Genomic DNA, 17,442 nt, shown 5'->3' with positions numbered 1-17,442 from the left:
AACCACAGAGTCTTGTGTTCAATCCTTTCTTGGCCATTCGGCTCACTGAGTGACCTTTGGCCACTCGAAGCCTAACCAACTTCACGGAGTTGTTGTAAGGATAAAATGAGGAGAAAGGAAAGGGAGAGGTGGAAAGGCGAAAGGTGTCATTTTTCACCCCACCGTGCAAAACTGTATCGCTCAAATGGAATACAACATTGGCAACGCAGCAAAATGCTGAACTAACCAGGGGATTATTTTTTATGCAGAAAGAGCTATATTGAGTTTGGGTTAGATGTGGGAATATTGACACCATAGGTTCCTGGGCCATTTGGACCTTCCCCCAGAACCGGCACTTAATGCTCGCTGTGCGCAGCTGTTGTCATTCGTGTTGTACCAGTCACAGATGTTGCCTAGCTGGCCCTTACCTGCCTCCCTGTGATGCTGACCAGTCAGGTTTGTTTCTTTATTTATTTATTTTATTTTATTTTATTTTATTTTATTTTATTTATATCCCGCCTATCTGGTCGGTTAAGACCACTCTAAGCATTATTACAGTACTTCCCTTTTTAAAAAATCAGGCTATTCCTTCCCTTTCCATTTAAAAGCATTTGTATTTCTATGCATCTAGAATAGTGGTGGACAAGTTCCAGGGATCCGAGACCATTTTTTTCTGGGCCCCATGACATTCTTCTGGCATTAAAAAGGCTCCTCTACTTTTAAAAACAAAACAAAACATTTTTTTTGTTAAAGCATGTTGTGAAGCATGCCTTGTTTTAGAGGAGACAAATCCTTCTATCTTTTTTTCTTTCTCCAAGGCCTTTTAAACCTCCAGTAGTTCTATCCCAGGAGATCCTAAGGTTTATAATTTGACAAGGCACACGGAATTCTCTTCTAAAGACTAATAATGCGCTCCAGGGAATTTTGTGTCATTAGGATACAGATCTCATGATTCCACAGGAAGAGGCCATGGCATTTAAAATGATATCAGATAAATGTAACTGTATGTTGGGATAGAATGTTGCTGGAATAGAACCTATTCTTTTTATGTTTTGAGTCTCACTGCTTGTTCCACTTCCAAATGAACACATTGGTTTGTGTAATATACTGTAACTATTACTGGCCTCCTAAAATATCACAGAGGAGCGAGTTCTGAAGACTTGCAGGACTCTTCATCAGATTAGGTATATTTTTTCTTTAAAACCTGGGAAACAGCGTTTATTGCAGCACTAAAATACCATCAACAGGCGAGTTTTGAGTCCTGGGTGGGCCTTTTTGTGGTTCTCCAGACTGAGAGTTTTGAGGTCACCTTGTTCATTGAGAATCTTTGAATCAGAGAATCATAGCGTTGGGAGGGTCCTAGTATAAAGGCCATTGAGTCCAACCCCCCACTGCTCAATGCCAGAATCCAAATCTTTAAGTTTCTTCGTCAGTCATGATTTCTGAATCTTGTTACTTGTTTTTGTTTTAATCCCAGGGTATCCTCTGGCCCAGTGTGTGGAGAACATTTTGTTGACCAAGCAAGCCTTCTGCGATGCTGGAGAAGCTGCTCCCAAAGACAAACTGTACGATTGGCTTGCAGCAGGGAAGTGGATCAGTCTCCAAGGGACCCTCGGTCAGAAGGAAGGAATCCACACAGAAGCAGAAGCATTGGGAACGCCTTGAACGTTACTGAACAATCATTGAAATAACAAAACAGAAGCAGAATTGCTGGCCGACATCAGTTAGGGGTGTGGTGTGGTAACGCCACAAGCCAAAGGCGGTTAGACCTAAATGAGACAAAAGCAGGAATGAATGTCTTCAGAACATTTTGAAATTTGTTGTCACTTCAAGTATCAATATTGGGACTCTGAATCTGAAGCTCAACACAGAATACAAGCACTTGAGAATTTATCAGGCGGTCTCTTCTTTTTTTTTAAATCACGTGTCAAATATAAATTGCCATAAGCTAGTGGATTTGAAGTACTCAGATACTAAATGCCATTGCATGTCAGCTGTGAAATATTGATAGATGGTAGATACTATTGCATGACTGCTAAGAAATACTACATAGTGTTTCATTTCGGCTGTCAAACAATAAACACTATTATGTGTCAAGGGTTAATTAATATTTTGCATGCCAGTTATTTAAATATGCTTAAAACTGACATATCATTGCATGGTGTCTGTCAAACTTGAGTCATAATAATGTTGCATGTTAGGTAGCAAATATAGTCAAATGTTGCATATCAGCTAGCAAATAATAACATGCCAACTACAAAACGCTTCCAAGTAACAATTGAGACATGTCATTGAATGCCCTGTATTGACACTGTGTGTTTGGTATTAAAAACTGACAGAGAGCATAATTTATGAGGATAGATATAATTCATTATAGGTGAAAACAAAATAAAAAGTAAAAGAAAGACAAAAATGTGGTGGCACTTTAAAGACTAACTTTTACATTTTCTAATGTTAGCTTTCATGGACGAGTCCACTTCATCAGTCTACTCTCTGATGAAGTGGACTTGTCCACGAAAGCTCACATTAAAAAAATATAAAAGTTAGTCTTTAAGGTGCCACCACATGTTTGTCTTTTTTTTTTACTTTTTTTTTTCACCTACAATGCTTGCACAGACTAACAGGTGTACTACATCTACAACTATAGATACAATTCAGCTATAGTGGTACATGTTTGTTATGTACATTTTTTTAATGTACAGTACAGAGATCTCCTCAGAATTTACATAAGGTGTGTAATTCTGGTCACATCTCCAAAAACAGATTGTAAAAGTTAGGAAAATTGCAGAAAAGGGAAACCAGGACAGTTATGGTTCCTGGAACAATGCCCCATTGAGGAATAGTTATAATGTTTCAGTCGGTCATAGGAAAATGGTGAGTAATGAGTATGATAATCATGTCGTCAGTTCTGCCTAATGGCTACCCTTTTTGGGGTTTTCTAGGTAGAGGTTACTCAGAAGTGGGGGCACCCTAAGACTATGCATCTTCCCCAAGGCCATGCAGGTTGGCTATACTTCTTAGGAGGCACAGTAGGGGAACTGAACTCTCAACCTTTGCTCTGCAGCAAGACAGCTAAACCGCTGAGCTATCCAGCCAGCACCAATGGATATGAGAGAGGTGCATACAATTATATATAGTGGAGAAAGATAGATTCTTTACTCCTCTGTCATAACAGAGGGAGAATCAGAGCTGTCAATAAAATGAATGATAAAAGAGGCAGGATGGCAAAAAGAAATACTTTTATATACAGCACTAGATATATTTTTAGGGATCTTGCTGCCACTGGATGCATTGAGGGTTGCCAACATGAAGGGGTTTAAAGGGGGAATCAGATGAGTTAATGAAGGCTAGTAAAGGTTGTTACTTAAAATTTTATGTAACAGGACCTGCAATAAAATTTGATATCCTGGATTTCTCCTGTTCAGGGTTCAATCTACTGTATACCAATCCATTCTCTCACTCAGCATGACAAATTTCTCTGTTGCTGGACTATTTTGAGATGCTCTACACCCTCGGGGGTGTGTTTTTCAGTTTCCTAAATATTATTGTGATCTTCCAGGTCTGCTGATATTTTAGCATGGAAGGTGCCACACTCTGATTAGGATTCCCGCCCCTTTCTGTGCAAGTCCAGGATAACCAGAAGTGCCCACGCAAAATGTATTGCCTTATATTAAGTTCGACCATTGGTCCATCCTGCCCAGTATTGTCTTCTCTGAGTGGTTAAGATTTGCCAAGTTGTTGGTACCTGGTCCTCAATATGGTGCCACCTGAGGCAGAACAGGAAATGGTGTTTCTCACCGTCCAAATCGTAGGGCATAGTGTCTCAGGCCAGGCAACTTATTTAGGCATATCAAGATAGGAATGCTCCCACGCAGAAGCCTGTGCTGCAGGGTCAGAAGACCAGCAGTCGTAAGATCGAATCTACGCAACGGAGTGAGCTCCCATCATTTTGTCCCAGCTCCTCGCCAACCTAGCAGTTCGAAAGCATGTAAATGCGAGTAGATAAATAGGTACCACCTCGGTGGGAAGGAAAAATGGCGTTCCCTAGTCACGCTGGCCACGTGACAACAGAAACTGTCGTCAGACAAGCGCTGGCTCTACAGCTTGAAAAACGGGATGAGCACCGCCCCCTAGAGTTGGACACAACTGGACTAAAAAATGTCAAGGGGAACGTTTACCTTTACCTTGGTAGTATAAATTCTGTAATTAGTGATGATGATGATATACTGTCAATTCTGACTTATGGCCACCCTTTTCAGGGTTTTTCACGTAGAGAATACTCAGAAGTGGTTGACCATTCCCATCTTCTGGGGGGGGGGACCTCTGGGACTGTTCAGCTTTGGCCCAAGGCCACCCAGGCTGGTTCTTCTCCCAGAGGGGGAATCGAACTCCCAACCTTTGGCTCCACAGCCAGATATTATGCTGGCTAGCTTAAGTCCAGTAATATAGTAGTAAGAAGGGGGGGGAATATAAAATGAATTCTCCCTATCCCAATAATAACAGATCTCATCATAACCCTTTTGCCACCTTCTCCTGATGTCCAAAACCTGCCGCCTGAGGCAAAAATGAGGCCACTCATGAGGAAAAAGCCAGTCTGGTTCATCTGTTTAACTGGAACCACCAGAGACTGAGTCCCGGCTAGTCTTTCTGTGTACAAAGCAGGTCGCCTGCTACCTGAAACTCTGTGGAACGAAAGCCATAATCTGGTGTTTAGATTATTCACATAATGAAACAGAACAGAAAAATATTTGGCGACCTTCACCTGCCCAGTTGTCTAGAGGTGCAGAGACTCTTAATTTGAAAGGAGGTCTTTTTCTCATCTATGGCTGGGACACAGGTGGGCTAGTGGTTAACTTCGCTGACAAGCGCTGGGTGCCTTTTTGTGAATGAGGGATCCAGCCCTAAAGGGTCTAATATTTTATTAGATGTCTGGCAGCTGCCTCTTTAAGCTACGGTAGAATTACAAGCACATATATAGAACAGAACCCTTTGACTTCCGTTTCTGTCTGTGGCTCTGTATCATTTGCTTTGTATTCCATTCACCCTTACCTGTCTTTAATAAATGTATTTGGTGCTTTATTATAACTGAGCTGAATGTCTGGGTTTTTTTTGTTCTGTTTTTGTAAGCATCCACCCATGTCATCCTACCTTTCAAAAAGTGGGGTGTGTTGATTCAGGAAAGACTAGACTGAATACATTTTAAAAACAACTACAAATTAAAACAAAATGTTAAAAATTTTTTAACAATGAAGCAATTCAACGCTTTTTATGTCATCTGAGTGCCACAGGATTTTTATGTTATTTGACTGCAATTTTGTTACAAGGTCAGCAAAACTGAGAAAGATCATGATTCCTGCTCTATTATGCCCCCTCCCCTTGATAGAAAGAAGTCTAGGAAAAATAAAAGTTAAAAGGAGAGTGATATTCGGAAAGCACATCACTAGGTATTGTCTGTAAGTTATGTTCCACAGTGTTCAGTAGGGTTTGTTGTTGTTTAGTCGTTAAGTCGTGTCCAACTCTTCGTGGCCCCATGGACCAGAGCACGCCAGGCCCTCCTATCTTCCACTGCCTCCCGGAGTTGGGTCAAATTCATATTGGTAGCTTCGATGACACTGTCCAACCATCTCGTCCTCCGACGTCCCCTTCTCCTCTTGCCTTCGCACTTTCCCAGCATCATGGTCTTTTCCAGGGAGTCTTCTCCTGAGATGACCAAAGTACTGGAGCCTCCGCTTCAGGATCTGTCCTTCCAGTGAGCTTTCAGGGTTGATTTCCTTCAGAATTGATAGGTTTGTTCTCCTTGCAGTCCAGGGGACTCTCAAGAGCCTCCTCCAGCACCACAATTCAAAAGCATCAATTCTTTGGCAGTCAGCCTTCTTTATGGTCCAGCTCTCACTTCCATACATCGCTACTGGAAAAACCGTAGCTTTGACTATGTGGACCTTTGTTGGCAAGGTGATGTCTCTGCTTTTGAGATGCTGTCTAGATTTGTCATTGCTTTCCTCCCAAGAAGCAGGCGTCTTTTAATTTTGTGCCTGCTGTCACCATCTGCAGTGATCATGGAGCCCAAGAAAGTAAAATCTGTCACTGCCTCCATATCTTCCCCTTCTGTTTGCCAGGAGGTGTTGGGACCAGTGGCCATGATCTTAGTTTTTTTTATTTTTTATGTTGAGCTCCAGGCCATTTTTTTGTGCTCTCCTCTTTCACCCTCATTACAAGATTCTTTAATTAATTCCTCGTAACTTTCTTCCATCAAAGTGGTATCGTCTACATATCTGAGGTTGTTGATATTTCTTCCGGCAATCTTAATTCCGGCTTGGGATTCCTCCAGTCTGGCTTTTCGCATGATGTATTCTGCATATAAGTTGAATAAGTCGGGGGACAATATACAGCCTTGTCGTACTCCTTTCCCAATTTTGAACCAGTCAATTGTTCCATATCCAGTTCTAACTGTTGCTTCCTGTCCCACATATAGGTTTCTCAGGAGATGGATAAGGTGGTCAAGCACTCCCATTTCTTTAAGGACTTGTCATAGTTTGCTGTGGTCCACACAGTCAAAGGGTTTACTATGAGGTAAATGTAGATGCCACTTATTTTTTACCTAAATGCAATGTCAATGAAAAATTAAGGCCCACTCAGTTTAGAGAGGCTTACTACTGTGATGGTGGACCTAGGAGGCATCCAAAATTATTGCAGTTTTTGCTTTGCATGTCGAAGTTGTTGCCCAGTACCATCAAGCAGGATCCAGTGGCAAAAGGAAGCAATTTTATTTTGAGTGTTCTGCTCAATAAGTCCAGGTGTTGTAGACGAAAACAAACAAACAAACAAAACAAAAAACAAAAACAAAACAGAAAATGTCCTCAATCTTTCTTCAGTCAAAAGTATGAAAGATCATTACGCATCCACATCTTTTTCTTTCTTTCTTTCTTTCTTTCTTTCTTTCTTTCTTTCTTTCTTTCTTTCTTTCTTTCTTTCTTTCTTTCTTTCTTTCTTTCTTTCTTTCTTTTTCTTTTTTGGCAGAAGGGCAGCTGTCTTGCAAAAAAGGCCGGCAGAAACCACAACTCCCACAAGCCTCTGAACCTGAAAGCTGAGAAGACTACAATTCCCAGCTAATGCTGGGCCGACAATAACTGCAGGCCTCAGCTCTCCGATCCCTGGGGGGAAGAGGGAGGGAGAGAGGGCCCGGGTTTTGGGGATTGTTTGCACGGTGCCTGCAAGCCGAAGGCAACGGGGCGAGGGTGGAAGCAGCCCCGCCAACGCCAAGAGGGAAACCTCCTTCGGGAGGCGGCGCGGCCTCGCTGGTGAGGAGGGGCAGAATTGGGGGGGGGATGGTGTGCGTGGGTTCTGGGGCTCTCCCACCTTTGTCTGACTCTGCAGGTACAAAAGGGGCAGAAGGAGGGGGCCAGGGGCCAGGAACGAAGAGGTCTGGGGTGAATCCTGCTTAAGACAATGGGTGTGCTCTGCGCCGCCCAGACGGAACCGATTTTTAAAGAGTGGCTTCAAAAGAAGTGGAGAGAGAAGATTGCAGGGTGGGGGTGGGGGTAACATCCCATGTCGGACCACGGGGGGGGGATCCATGCGAGTCTCTTTCAACACACCAACACATTCTCTCTCTCTCTCTCTCTCTCTCTCTCTCACACACACACACACACACACACACACACACAGAGAGAGAGAGAGAGAGAGAGAGAGAGAGTAGCATAAAACGAAGGAAGGGATGCATCTACTGTATATTATCATTTCACTTCTGTTCCCCCGCCGCCGCCCCATCTGCGGAAGCGGGGAGAAGTAATCGTGCGGATGCTAGAATTCTAGTGTTAGCATAATATTCCGGTGGGGGTGGCGGGGCTTCTGGCCTCTAAAAAGACTGGGTGGTTTTATGTGGTTCTAGCAAATGGGCCTGCCTTTTGCCAGGGTTTTGTCTCTCTCTCTCTCTCTCTCTCTCTCTCGCTCGCTCGCTCGCTCGCTCGCTCTGCTGTTGTTCTTCTGTGCTGCTGTGAGGGAGAGCATCTCGCACTTGCTGTTCCTATAATACAGTTAACAAAGGAGTCTTCGGGATGATGCCAAATGCTGCCACTGTAAAGGCTGATCATCTGTAGGCCCAGTTATAACTCTGCAAGAACTGGTTTTGAGATCAGAAACTAATCAAGGAACCTTTTCTTCTAAAAGGGAATAGCGGAATAAATATCCACAAATACTTATATGAAGCCTTTGGGGACCTCCACCCACTGCATCACATGGATGAACAGAAATAGGTACCTGTCCCATTCTCATTCTCTAGCTGGGGCTACTCATTTAATTTAATTTAATTTAAATCTGTTCACTCTTGTGTTTCTCCTTAAAAAGGACCCATGGCCGCCTACATCATTAAACAACAATAGTTAAAAGCTCAATAAACAGAAAATATGCAAATATTTTAATACAGCTTCCAGAATCTCCCAGTGAGCACACATGATAGCCTTGTTGGCTTGGGGGATTCTGGGACTTGTAATCTTTCCAAGCCGGTTTTGGAGGAAGCACAGTAATAGTTTATAAAATGTATTAATATTGTTTGTGTGTCCCTCTGTACAGATTGACAAATGTATGATGCCAGCCATTAAAACAAGGGCTCGTGCCAACCTCATTCCCCAGTCTTAATTCCTATTCTCCTTTGCAGGAATGGGGAACCTGTGTCCCCCTGAATGTGATAATTATCTACTAGAATTAAAAACGCAAGATGAAATAGTTAAAGCAGATATGATAAAATGGGCCCAAACTATGAGCCACAATATTAACTTAAAGTCATGGTCACAAATATGGGAGGGTAATATTAAGCTAGCAAAAGCAATTAATTACAAAGAAAATATGTATAAGATGTTCTACAAATGGTATATGACACCTGAAAATTATTGAAAATATATCAATGCACCTCTAACAAATGTTGGATATGCAAATCAAAAGAAGGTAGCTTTTATCATATGTGGTGGACTTGTAGGGAAGCGAAGAGCTTTTGGAAACTAATCCATGAGTTTTTTACAAAAAATGTTATCCTCTATAATTCCATAGGAACCTAAACCGTTTTTGTTAAATATAATAGCAGACTCAACAGAAGAAGAAAAAAAGATATTTGATCATACAGGTAACCACAGCAGCAAGAATTTTATATGCCTAAATACTGGAAAAAAGAGGAGACTCCAACAACCCAGGAGTTAATAGAAAAAATTCTTGAAGCAGCAGAGATGGATATTTTAACTGAAGTATTAAAAGACAAAGAAATCGCTGAGGCTAGAAAGAAGTGGGAACCTTTGTATAGCTGGATGAGAGATGAGAATATGAAAGGGTTAACATTATGAGAAAGAAAATAGATTTTAAAGGCTTAGAAAAAAGGGTAAGACAAGTATGAAGTACAGTAAGCTTAGTAAGAAACATATCAACAAATGTAATAACAATATATACTGTTCTCTATCACATTCTGTATTTTTTTATTTGCCTCAGTACCCTGATCCAAATTCCCTATGATCTTCCCTTACCCAATGGAAAATGAATAAAAAATTTAAAAGAAGAAGGGGAAATCAGGGTGGTTGGTGGCAGTAAGAACAAAGAGTCTTTATAGCGCACTAAAAAAACCATCACAAAAAGTAAACTAAGCTTTCATGGATTAAACACCAATTCATCGGGATTGTACTAGTGTGAAAAACCTAAAGTCCAAAACTTAAAAGTTTGAGCTTTTAAGTTCTTCACACTGGTACAATCCTGATGAAGTGGTGTTTAATCCACGAAAGCTCGGTTTATTGTGTGATGATTTTTTGGTGGTCCATGAAGGTATCACCTATATTTGCATCTGAATATAATTTTGTTTGAACCACACAACTGCCCTTTACTGCAGTGGAACAAAGAGTCTCGTGGCACCTTAAAAACAATGGACAGGGTTCTGCTCAAAATGCAAGGACTACTTTAGCTTTTCTGGCTCTGAAAGGTCTCTTGTTCTCCTAGTGATCACGCAACCAGTTGTGCGACTGATCTCACAAGAGAGGCATGCAAAAAGGGGAGCCTGGTGGCATTGTGGGGGGGGGGATGCACAGTCATCCTTCCATGCTTGTGTAATGCAACAGGATTATGGCTTGAGCTTTGGTGGACCGTAGCCTCCTTCAGAATGTACTTAACTGGATTGTAGTTCACAGACCTCTTAGTCTTCAAGGTGTCACAAGCCTCTTTATAGTATTTTCTTTGTGGAAATAATAATTGTAGAAGGTGGGGGGAAACGCCTATGGAATCAAGAGGGTAGATCTAGTTGGTTATTGGGAATCACCTCTTGATCATGAGAAACACATCGTTCTCTGGAGGTTCTCAAAGAAAGTTTAAAGAGTTAAAATATCCATGTTAATCTAGGCACTTCTGTTTCTCTCTTTTTTTTTCCTCGACAAGGGTTACCGACACTCAAGTCTGACTTTGCCTCCTTTGGAAGAAACGAGGGGAAGAACATTTGATGGCGGGTAGCCAGAGTTCGGGTGTAAAGAAGGTCACTAGCACCAGCTCCGGTGAGGGATTGGCATAAACTAGATGACAATACAGTGGTGCCTCGCATTACGACATTAATTCGTTCCAGCGAAATTGCTGTAGAATGAAAACGTCGTAATGCGAAAATAAAAAGCCCATTGAAACGCATTGAAACCCCTTCAGTGCATTCCAATTGGCTGGAAACTCACTGTCCAGCGAAGATCCTCCATAGGGCGGCCATTTTCGGTGCCTGTACAGCGAGGAATCCGTCCCAGAAAACAGCGGGGAGCCATTTTATTTAGCCGGTGGCCATTTTGAAACCGCCGATCAGCTGGAGGAAAATCGTCGTTTTGCGAAGAATCGGTTCCCGAAGCAGGGATCCTATCATCGCAAAGCGAAAAAAAAACATTCAGACCATCATTTTGTGATCGCAATTGCGATCGCAAAAAGATCGTCGTAATGCGGTTTCATCGTAATGTGGGGCAATCGTAAAGCGAGGCACCACTGTATGGAGGTGGCCTTCAGCTCTGAAAAATTGATCTCATTGAGGGGATGAGTTTTACTATTACATAATTTTCCAGTCTCTTTTTCCCTCTCATCTAGGCTACGGAGTTTACTATGCCTCTGTTTGCCTTTTCTGCTAACAGGTGATCGTAGGAGAAAACATTCATGCTCCGTATGCGGGAAAGGTTTTGCTCAGAAGTCGGGCCTTGTCTCCCACCAGAGAGTCCACACTGGAGAAAAACCTTTCAAGTGCTCTGAATGCGGGAAGTGTTTTGCTGACCGTTCAACCCTCACAAAACATGAGAGAATCCACACCGGCGTAAAGCCCTATAAATGCTCGGAGTGTGTAAAATGTTTTGCCACAAGAGCAGAAGTGATAATACACCAAAGAGTCCACACGGGAGAAAAACCCTATCCGTGTTTGGACTGTGGGAAATGCTTTGCTCAGCGTTGTCAGCTTGCAAGCCACCGGAGAGTCCACACCGGGGAGAAACCCTACCAGTGCCTGGACTGTGGGAAATGCTTTGCTCACCAGTCACCCTTCGCGAGCCACCGGCGATATCACACAGGCGAGAAGCCGTACAAGTGCGTGGAGTGTGGGAAATGCTTCATTCAGCATTCACAGCTGGCGAACCACAAAAGGGTCCACACTGGGGAAAAACCTTATAAATGTACCGAGTGTGGGAAGTGCTTTGCTCAGCAGTCAGCCTTTCTGAACCATCGAAGAATCCACACAGGGGAGAAGCCGTACCAATGCTTAGAGTGCGGGAAATATTTTGGTCAGCAGCCGCACCTCGTTAGCCACCAGAAAATCCATACAGGGGAAAAACCCCATCGATGCTCAGAATGTGGGAAATGTTTTGCTGCCCTCTCGGCTCTTACAAGCCACCAGAGAGTCCATACAGGAGAGAAACCTTATAAATGCACAGAATGTGGGAAGTGTTTTTCCGTTCAGTCCAGCCTGGCGTGTCACAGGAGATTGCACACAGGAGAGAAGCCGTTCCAGTGTTCAGAGTGTGGGAAACAGTTTGCGGATAGCTCAACCTTCACAAGGCACAAAAGGGTTCACTCGGGCGAAAAGCCCTTTAAGTGCTCACAGTGCGGGAAATGCTTTGCGGGACATTCGGGTTTCGTACAGCACAAGAGGGTCCACACGGGAGAGAAGCCCTTTAAGTGCTTAGAGTGTGGGAAATGTTTCCCATACCACTCAGACCTTGCACGGCACAAAAGAGTCCACACGGGAGAGAAACCCTACAAATGTTTTGAGTGTGGGAAATGTTTGACCGACACCACCTCTTTTGTCGGTCACCTCCGCATCCACACAGGAGAGAAACCGTATAAATGTCTGCAGTGTGGGAAATGTTTTGCTTACTCCTCAGGGCTGGTCATCCACCAAAGAATCCACACGGGAGAAAAACCTTACAAATGCTCCCAATGTGGATGGGGCTTTGCTGACCCTTCGGCCTTTTCCAGGCACCTCAGAACGCACCAGAAAGAGAAACCTAAAAAACGCAGCAAGCGTTCTTCCAAGCAATAAAACCTGTTTAAACATTAGAGAATGCGATAAGGTGAGCAGTATCAGAGCACAACAGAGTTAATAAGCCCTTACTGAGGGAAAAGAGTAGCATTTTCTCCCTTAGACTGTAAGCCCACCTGATATCTGAAGAAAGCTAGTACAGTGGTGCCTCGCTTAACGAGCACACCGTTTAACAACGAATCTGCATAGCGATGCATTTTTTGCTACCACTAATGCAATCACATTGTGATGTTTAGATAGGCTAAACATCACATTGCGATGTTTAGAAAATAGCTGATCGGTGGTTCCAAAATGGCCGGCGGGTGCAGAAAATGGCCGCCCGCAGCGTTTTTGCGCCCTCCCCTCGCTTACCGGGCAGCGAAAATGGCAGCCGGATGGGGGAATCTTCGCTTACCGGTGAGTTTTTCCCCAATAGGAACGCATTAAACGGAGTTTAATGCGTTCCTATGGGGTCCCCCCCCCCCGCATAGCGATGAATCCGGATAGCGACGTTAATCCTGGAACGGATTAACATTGCTATGCGGGGCACCACTGTATCTGGAAGAAGATAATTCCACAGCAGAATGGGCCCCTGAAGGCAAACTAAGGCCAGGATTCTGTTACTCTGTACCACTTGCATATCACGCTATTCTGGGTATAGATTTTTGCTCCCAGAACATGCACAAGGAGGTGTTCAGTACTTCCTTGCACTAACGTAAGCCCAGTTTAAGCTTGGAGCATGAAGTAAATGATGATGACATTGTGAGGAAATTTGGAATGAAGGCGATGCTAATGAGGTCTTTGCTCCTGTGTCTTTTGAGGTCTTTGAGATGCAGCTTCACTTGGGATCCTGTGTATTCTTCATTCATTTATTTACTTATTATTTCATCCCATTTCTATCCTACCAGATGGAGGGACAACAAAACAATTTAAAAATCAAGGATAATTGGAAACACAAGTGGATGACTGAAATGCTGTTGTTTAGTGTAGTAAGTCACCACTACTGTAGGCCCATTGAATCAAGGGCACTGACAGAGGAGATGTCTCATCAAATCTTCACTGATTCGATAGGTATACTCTAGTTGTGACTTACAACATTCTCAGTAGGGCTTCAGTCAACAATACTAACATACTGCTAGTTAAACAATTATAGTAGGACCCTTGGGGATCGGTTCCAGGCACCCCCTACAGACGCTGAAAAACACAGATTATACTGAATGATATACATAGCTTGGTCTCGGGAACCTCTTAATTAGAAATATATATTTTGGAGATTTTTCTTTTACTATTTTTAGTATTTTCAGACCATGGACAAGGGAGTCGGTGGATAAAGGGTCATACTGTCAAACATTTTAGACACACCTCAGATAGAATAAAATGGGCAGCATTCCCCTATTAAAAGCTCCTTTCTTCATAGTGTGTTCTTTTGCATGGGATGAGAACTCGCCAGGATGAAATGTTGCAAGCTTTGACATTGCTTTGACATTGAAGAAAAGGTAAGGGGGAGTTCATTATACCTAAGTAAAGTAGGAACTCTTATCCACGGGATCGGGATCTGCTGATTCACGTATCCACGGTATGAAAATATTAAAAGAAAATCCCCAAAATATAGTATTTCTAATGCTGGAAGTTACCACCGACCCAAGAAGGGGTTTGTTCTCATAGCCTCTCACTCATGACTTGTAGATTAATTTCCTGTTTGGTCACCCTGTGGAAATAAGAAGCTGGGTTATCTAGGCCTTTGACTAAAGCCAGCCTGATTGCTCTGCCTTTTCTGTGTTCAGAGGAAAGAAAGCATTCTTTTTTTCCTCAGGGCTCAGAAAGGTTAAATTTTTTGTGGGGGGCGGGTTTATAATTTCAAGCATCCTCAAGCAGGCAGGGAGTTCGAAAGCCCAAAAAAAGCAGCCTCTCTATGCTTTTGTTTGTTCTTGTCCATTTATGATTGAAAAGGGTTTTACGTCTCCACATTGGCCCCATCCTAGTACTTTGGTTCCACTTATCCCAGCCTTCTCTGAAGGAGAGAAGAGAGATGTAGCTGAGCAGGTCCTTTGAGAAGTGGCTGGAATTCATTTAATCCTGGTTACTATGGCACCTTGGAGGACTGCAAGCCCAGCACTTACAAGGACAATTATCTTCACTGCTTTTGTATTTTGTTAATTTTGATTTCTTTTTATGTTTGTGATCTTCTAATACTGAATTCCTTACTGAATTAATGGAATTCAGGTACTGTTTAGGACAGACTGCCTCCACACTCCCAATGTATATATTTAGGTAAACTCATCTTTTTGCTTTTCTTGTTTTTATTGAAAATGTATGATGTTTTTTTTTCTATAATTAGTCCCCCGACTCTTCATCTGTTGTATCACAGCTTGACATTTTGTTATAACAACAACAACAGTAATAATAATAATGTGTTATAAAGTCAATTCTGACTTATGGTCACCCTTTTCAGAGTTTTTGAGGTAGAGAAAATATAGAAGTGGCTTCCCATTCCCTTCTTCTGGGGGAGCCGTGGGACCGTCCAGCTTGCCCAAGGCTACGCAGGTTGGCTCTTCTCCCAGAGTCACAGTGCAAAATTGAATTTCCAATTTCTGGCTCTGCACCCAGATAGCCAAACCTCTGAGCTAGCCAATAATTATTATTTAATACCATTTCCTTGTTATGTGTTATCAACTTATGCAGACCCTAGCAGGACTTCCGGGGTATGTAGGAAACATATTTAGGGAGTCGTTTCATTTAGTGCCACCTTCCATTGGGTTTCCATGTCTCAGCAGGGATTTGAACCCAGCTCTCTAGCATCAGACCAGCACTCTCTGTACTACACTACACTGGTTGCCACTTACCGCCATTCCATTTAAGTGGAAAGGGAGCAAGAAACAAAGGAAGGGGAGGAAAAGAAAGAAAAAGAGTAAAATACCAATTTTTTGACTTACAAGTGGCTTGTGGATGAAATAGGCAAATCATCACAAAATTTGACACAGGAGGCGCATCCCCAAAGTTGTAGTACTAAGCCACCGGTAGTTTAGTAATGGGAGTTGGAAGGGTCCTGTAAGGCCATTGAGTCCAACCCTCTGCTCAATGCAGGGAGTGTTATCCTATCTCCCCTCAGTCCTCTTCTCTCAGGCTAAACATGTCCAGTTCTAGTCCTCATAGGGCTGGGTTTCCAATCCCCTGATCATTTGTGTTGCCCTCTGAACTTATTCCAATTTGTTGGCATCCTTTTTAAAGTGCAGTGTCCGGAACTAGACACAATGCTCAAGATGAGGCCTAACCAGTGCAGAATCCTGCAGGATTAGTACCTGAGGAGATTTCTGTTAGTGCAGGCTAAAATAACACCTGCCTTTTTTTTCCAGCTGCAAAAAGATATATTGTGTCATATATGATTTTTTTTAATGTGGATCAGTTAGAAATGTTACTACATTAAGTAGTATATGAATACAATAAATAATAACATGGGATAACATTTACAATATTCTTTTCACCAAAGAGAAATTATGTAATGGATGTGTTGAGTGAATTACGCTTTTCATGTCTTGCTTAATGAATTCTGATCATTAGAAAGTCCAGTTAGAAATAGCAAGACTGCTTGGGGAAAAAAATAGATTGTCATTAAAATTAGTCTGTCGTTGACTTCATTTTGATGGTTTCTGAGTTCTTTATTTTACACTGTATGTCATTAGGGTTCCATCAGAATCCATAGAAATAATAATTAACATATGTGTGGCATATATTAAGTACACTTCAGATATATTTATTCTTAATGCCGTCACATTTCAGTTGGTGGGCATCAAGCCCTGATGTGCTCTGTGGTCTTAGTGATGCTCTCTGTGTTGTAAATTCTGCTTTATGTGCTGTGCTTTCTAATTTGCATGCATTAACATTTGAATTAAATCCTAAACACTCCATTGTAATCCAGTTCTTATCATACGAAGCAACTTCTATGTGTGTTTATTGCACTCTAGTTTATGTTTTTGCTTCTCTCTAATTTGCGTGCATTGAGATTTCTGTTATATTTCAGGAATATCATTGTGTGTGGGTCTCCCCCCCCCATTTTTAATCACGTAAGTTAATTGTTCAACCCCTCTTATTCTACACCAGTTCAGGAGACATCAAGGCTCTCGAGGAGAAACGGGCCGAATTTTTATGTGGGTTGGAGTTGTCCGCCCCTTCTTCTGCTCAAATTCCTGTCCACCTAAGAAGGAAGGGGAGTGTCTCCAGAGCCAGCCCTGTCAGGGGTCCCCAATTCCCTGGCTGGTCATGGTCTGTGTCCTTGGAAGGACTGGGCCGCCGAGACAAGAGGGGAGTGGCAAATGAAGCTCCGCCTCTTGTCTGTGTGCTCCAATTGGCTTTTCATGCCGCTGCTGATCTGACAGGAGGCGGAGCTTTGCTCCCCACTCCCCTCCTCCTGCTGCTAGATCAGCTGTGCCTGTGGCATTAGAATTTCATAGGAGCCTGCGCTAATTAATTTCTAAGCTGCTGCTGATCTGACAGGAGGCGGAGCTTCAATTGAAGCTCACGTCCTCCTCGCCATTTCCTTTATGAGTTCGATTCAAAGCTATTTTCCAACAACCTAATGCATAACAAATACAACCCCTCCCCCGGTCCCTTGGGAGAATGGTCTTCAACTAAACCGGTCCCTGGTGTCAAAAAGGTTGGGGACCACCTCCTCAGGTGACCAGTGGCGGGATGAGAGTGGAACCCTCCCATGTGACCCTCGTGGACATTTGAGGTCTTGGAAGGAAAAAAAAAAAGCTATCTTCGGCCCCTAAATAAGTTGGCAAAGATGAAAGTGGAAGCTGCACCTTTCCCAATTATAGAAGACCTCTGAGATTTGTTATGAATAAGCAAATTGTTTGTGAATGGAAAGCTTTTCTTGTGGAGAGCTGTGGTGGGCGGAGGATAGAAAAGTTCCCTTTTTAGACTGCAGCTCCTGAATGACCACAGCCAGTTTTTTGTAGAAGACATAATGC

The 17,442-nt window shown here is 42.8% G+C and overlaps 1 protein-coding gene across 1 annotated transcript in view; it reads left to right on the top strand.

Annotated features, from left to right (window-relative positions):
- The window catches only part of LOC110070710 (uncharacterized), a 29,245-nt gene extending 12,870 nt beyond the window's left edge, over positions 1-16,375 (top strand). Inside the window, exon 5 of the mRNA XM_078388655.1 lies at positions 11,142-16,375. Within this exon, the coding sequence (XP_078244781.1) occupies positions 11,142-12,493 (1,352 nt within the window). The 3' untranslated portion in view covers positions 12,494-16,375. The remainder of the gene's footprint in view (positions 1-11,141) is intronic.
- Positions 16,376-17,442: the final 1,067 nt, after the last annotated feature.

The sequence above is a fragment of the Pogona vitticeps genome, chromosome 2, assembly GCF_051106095.1.
Source record: "Pogona vitticeps strain Pit_001003342236 chromosome 2, PviZW2.1, whole genome shotgun sequence".
In the NCBI taxonomy this organism is placed as follows: Eukaryota; Metazoa; Chordata; class Lepidosauria; order Squamata; family Agamidae; genus Pogona; species Pogona vitticeps.
This window is presented reverse-complemented; position numbering and strand designations above follow the sequence as displayed.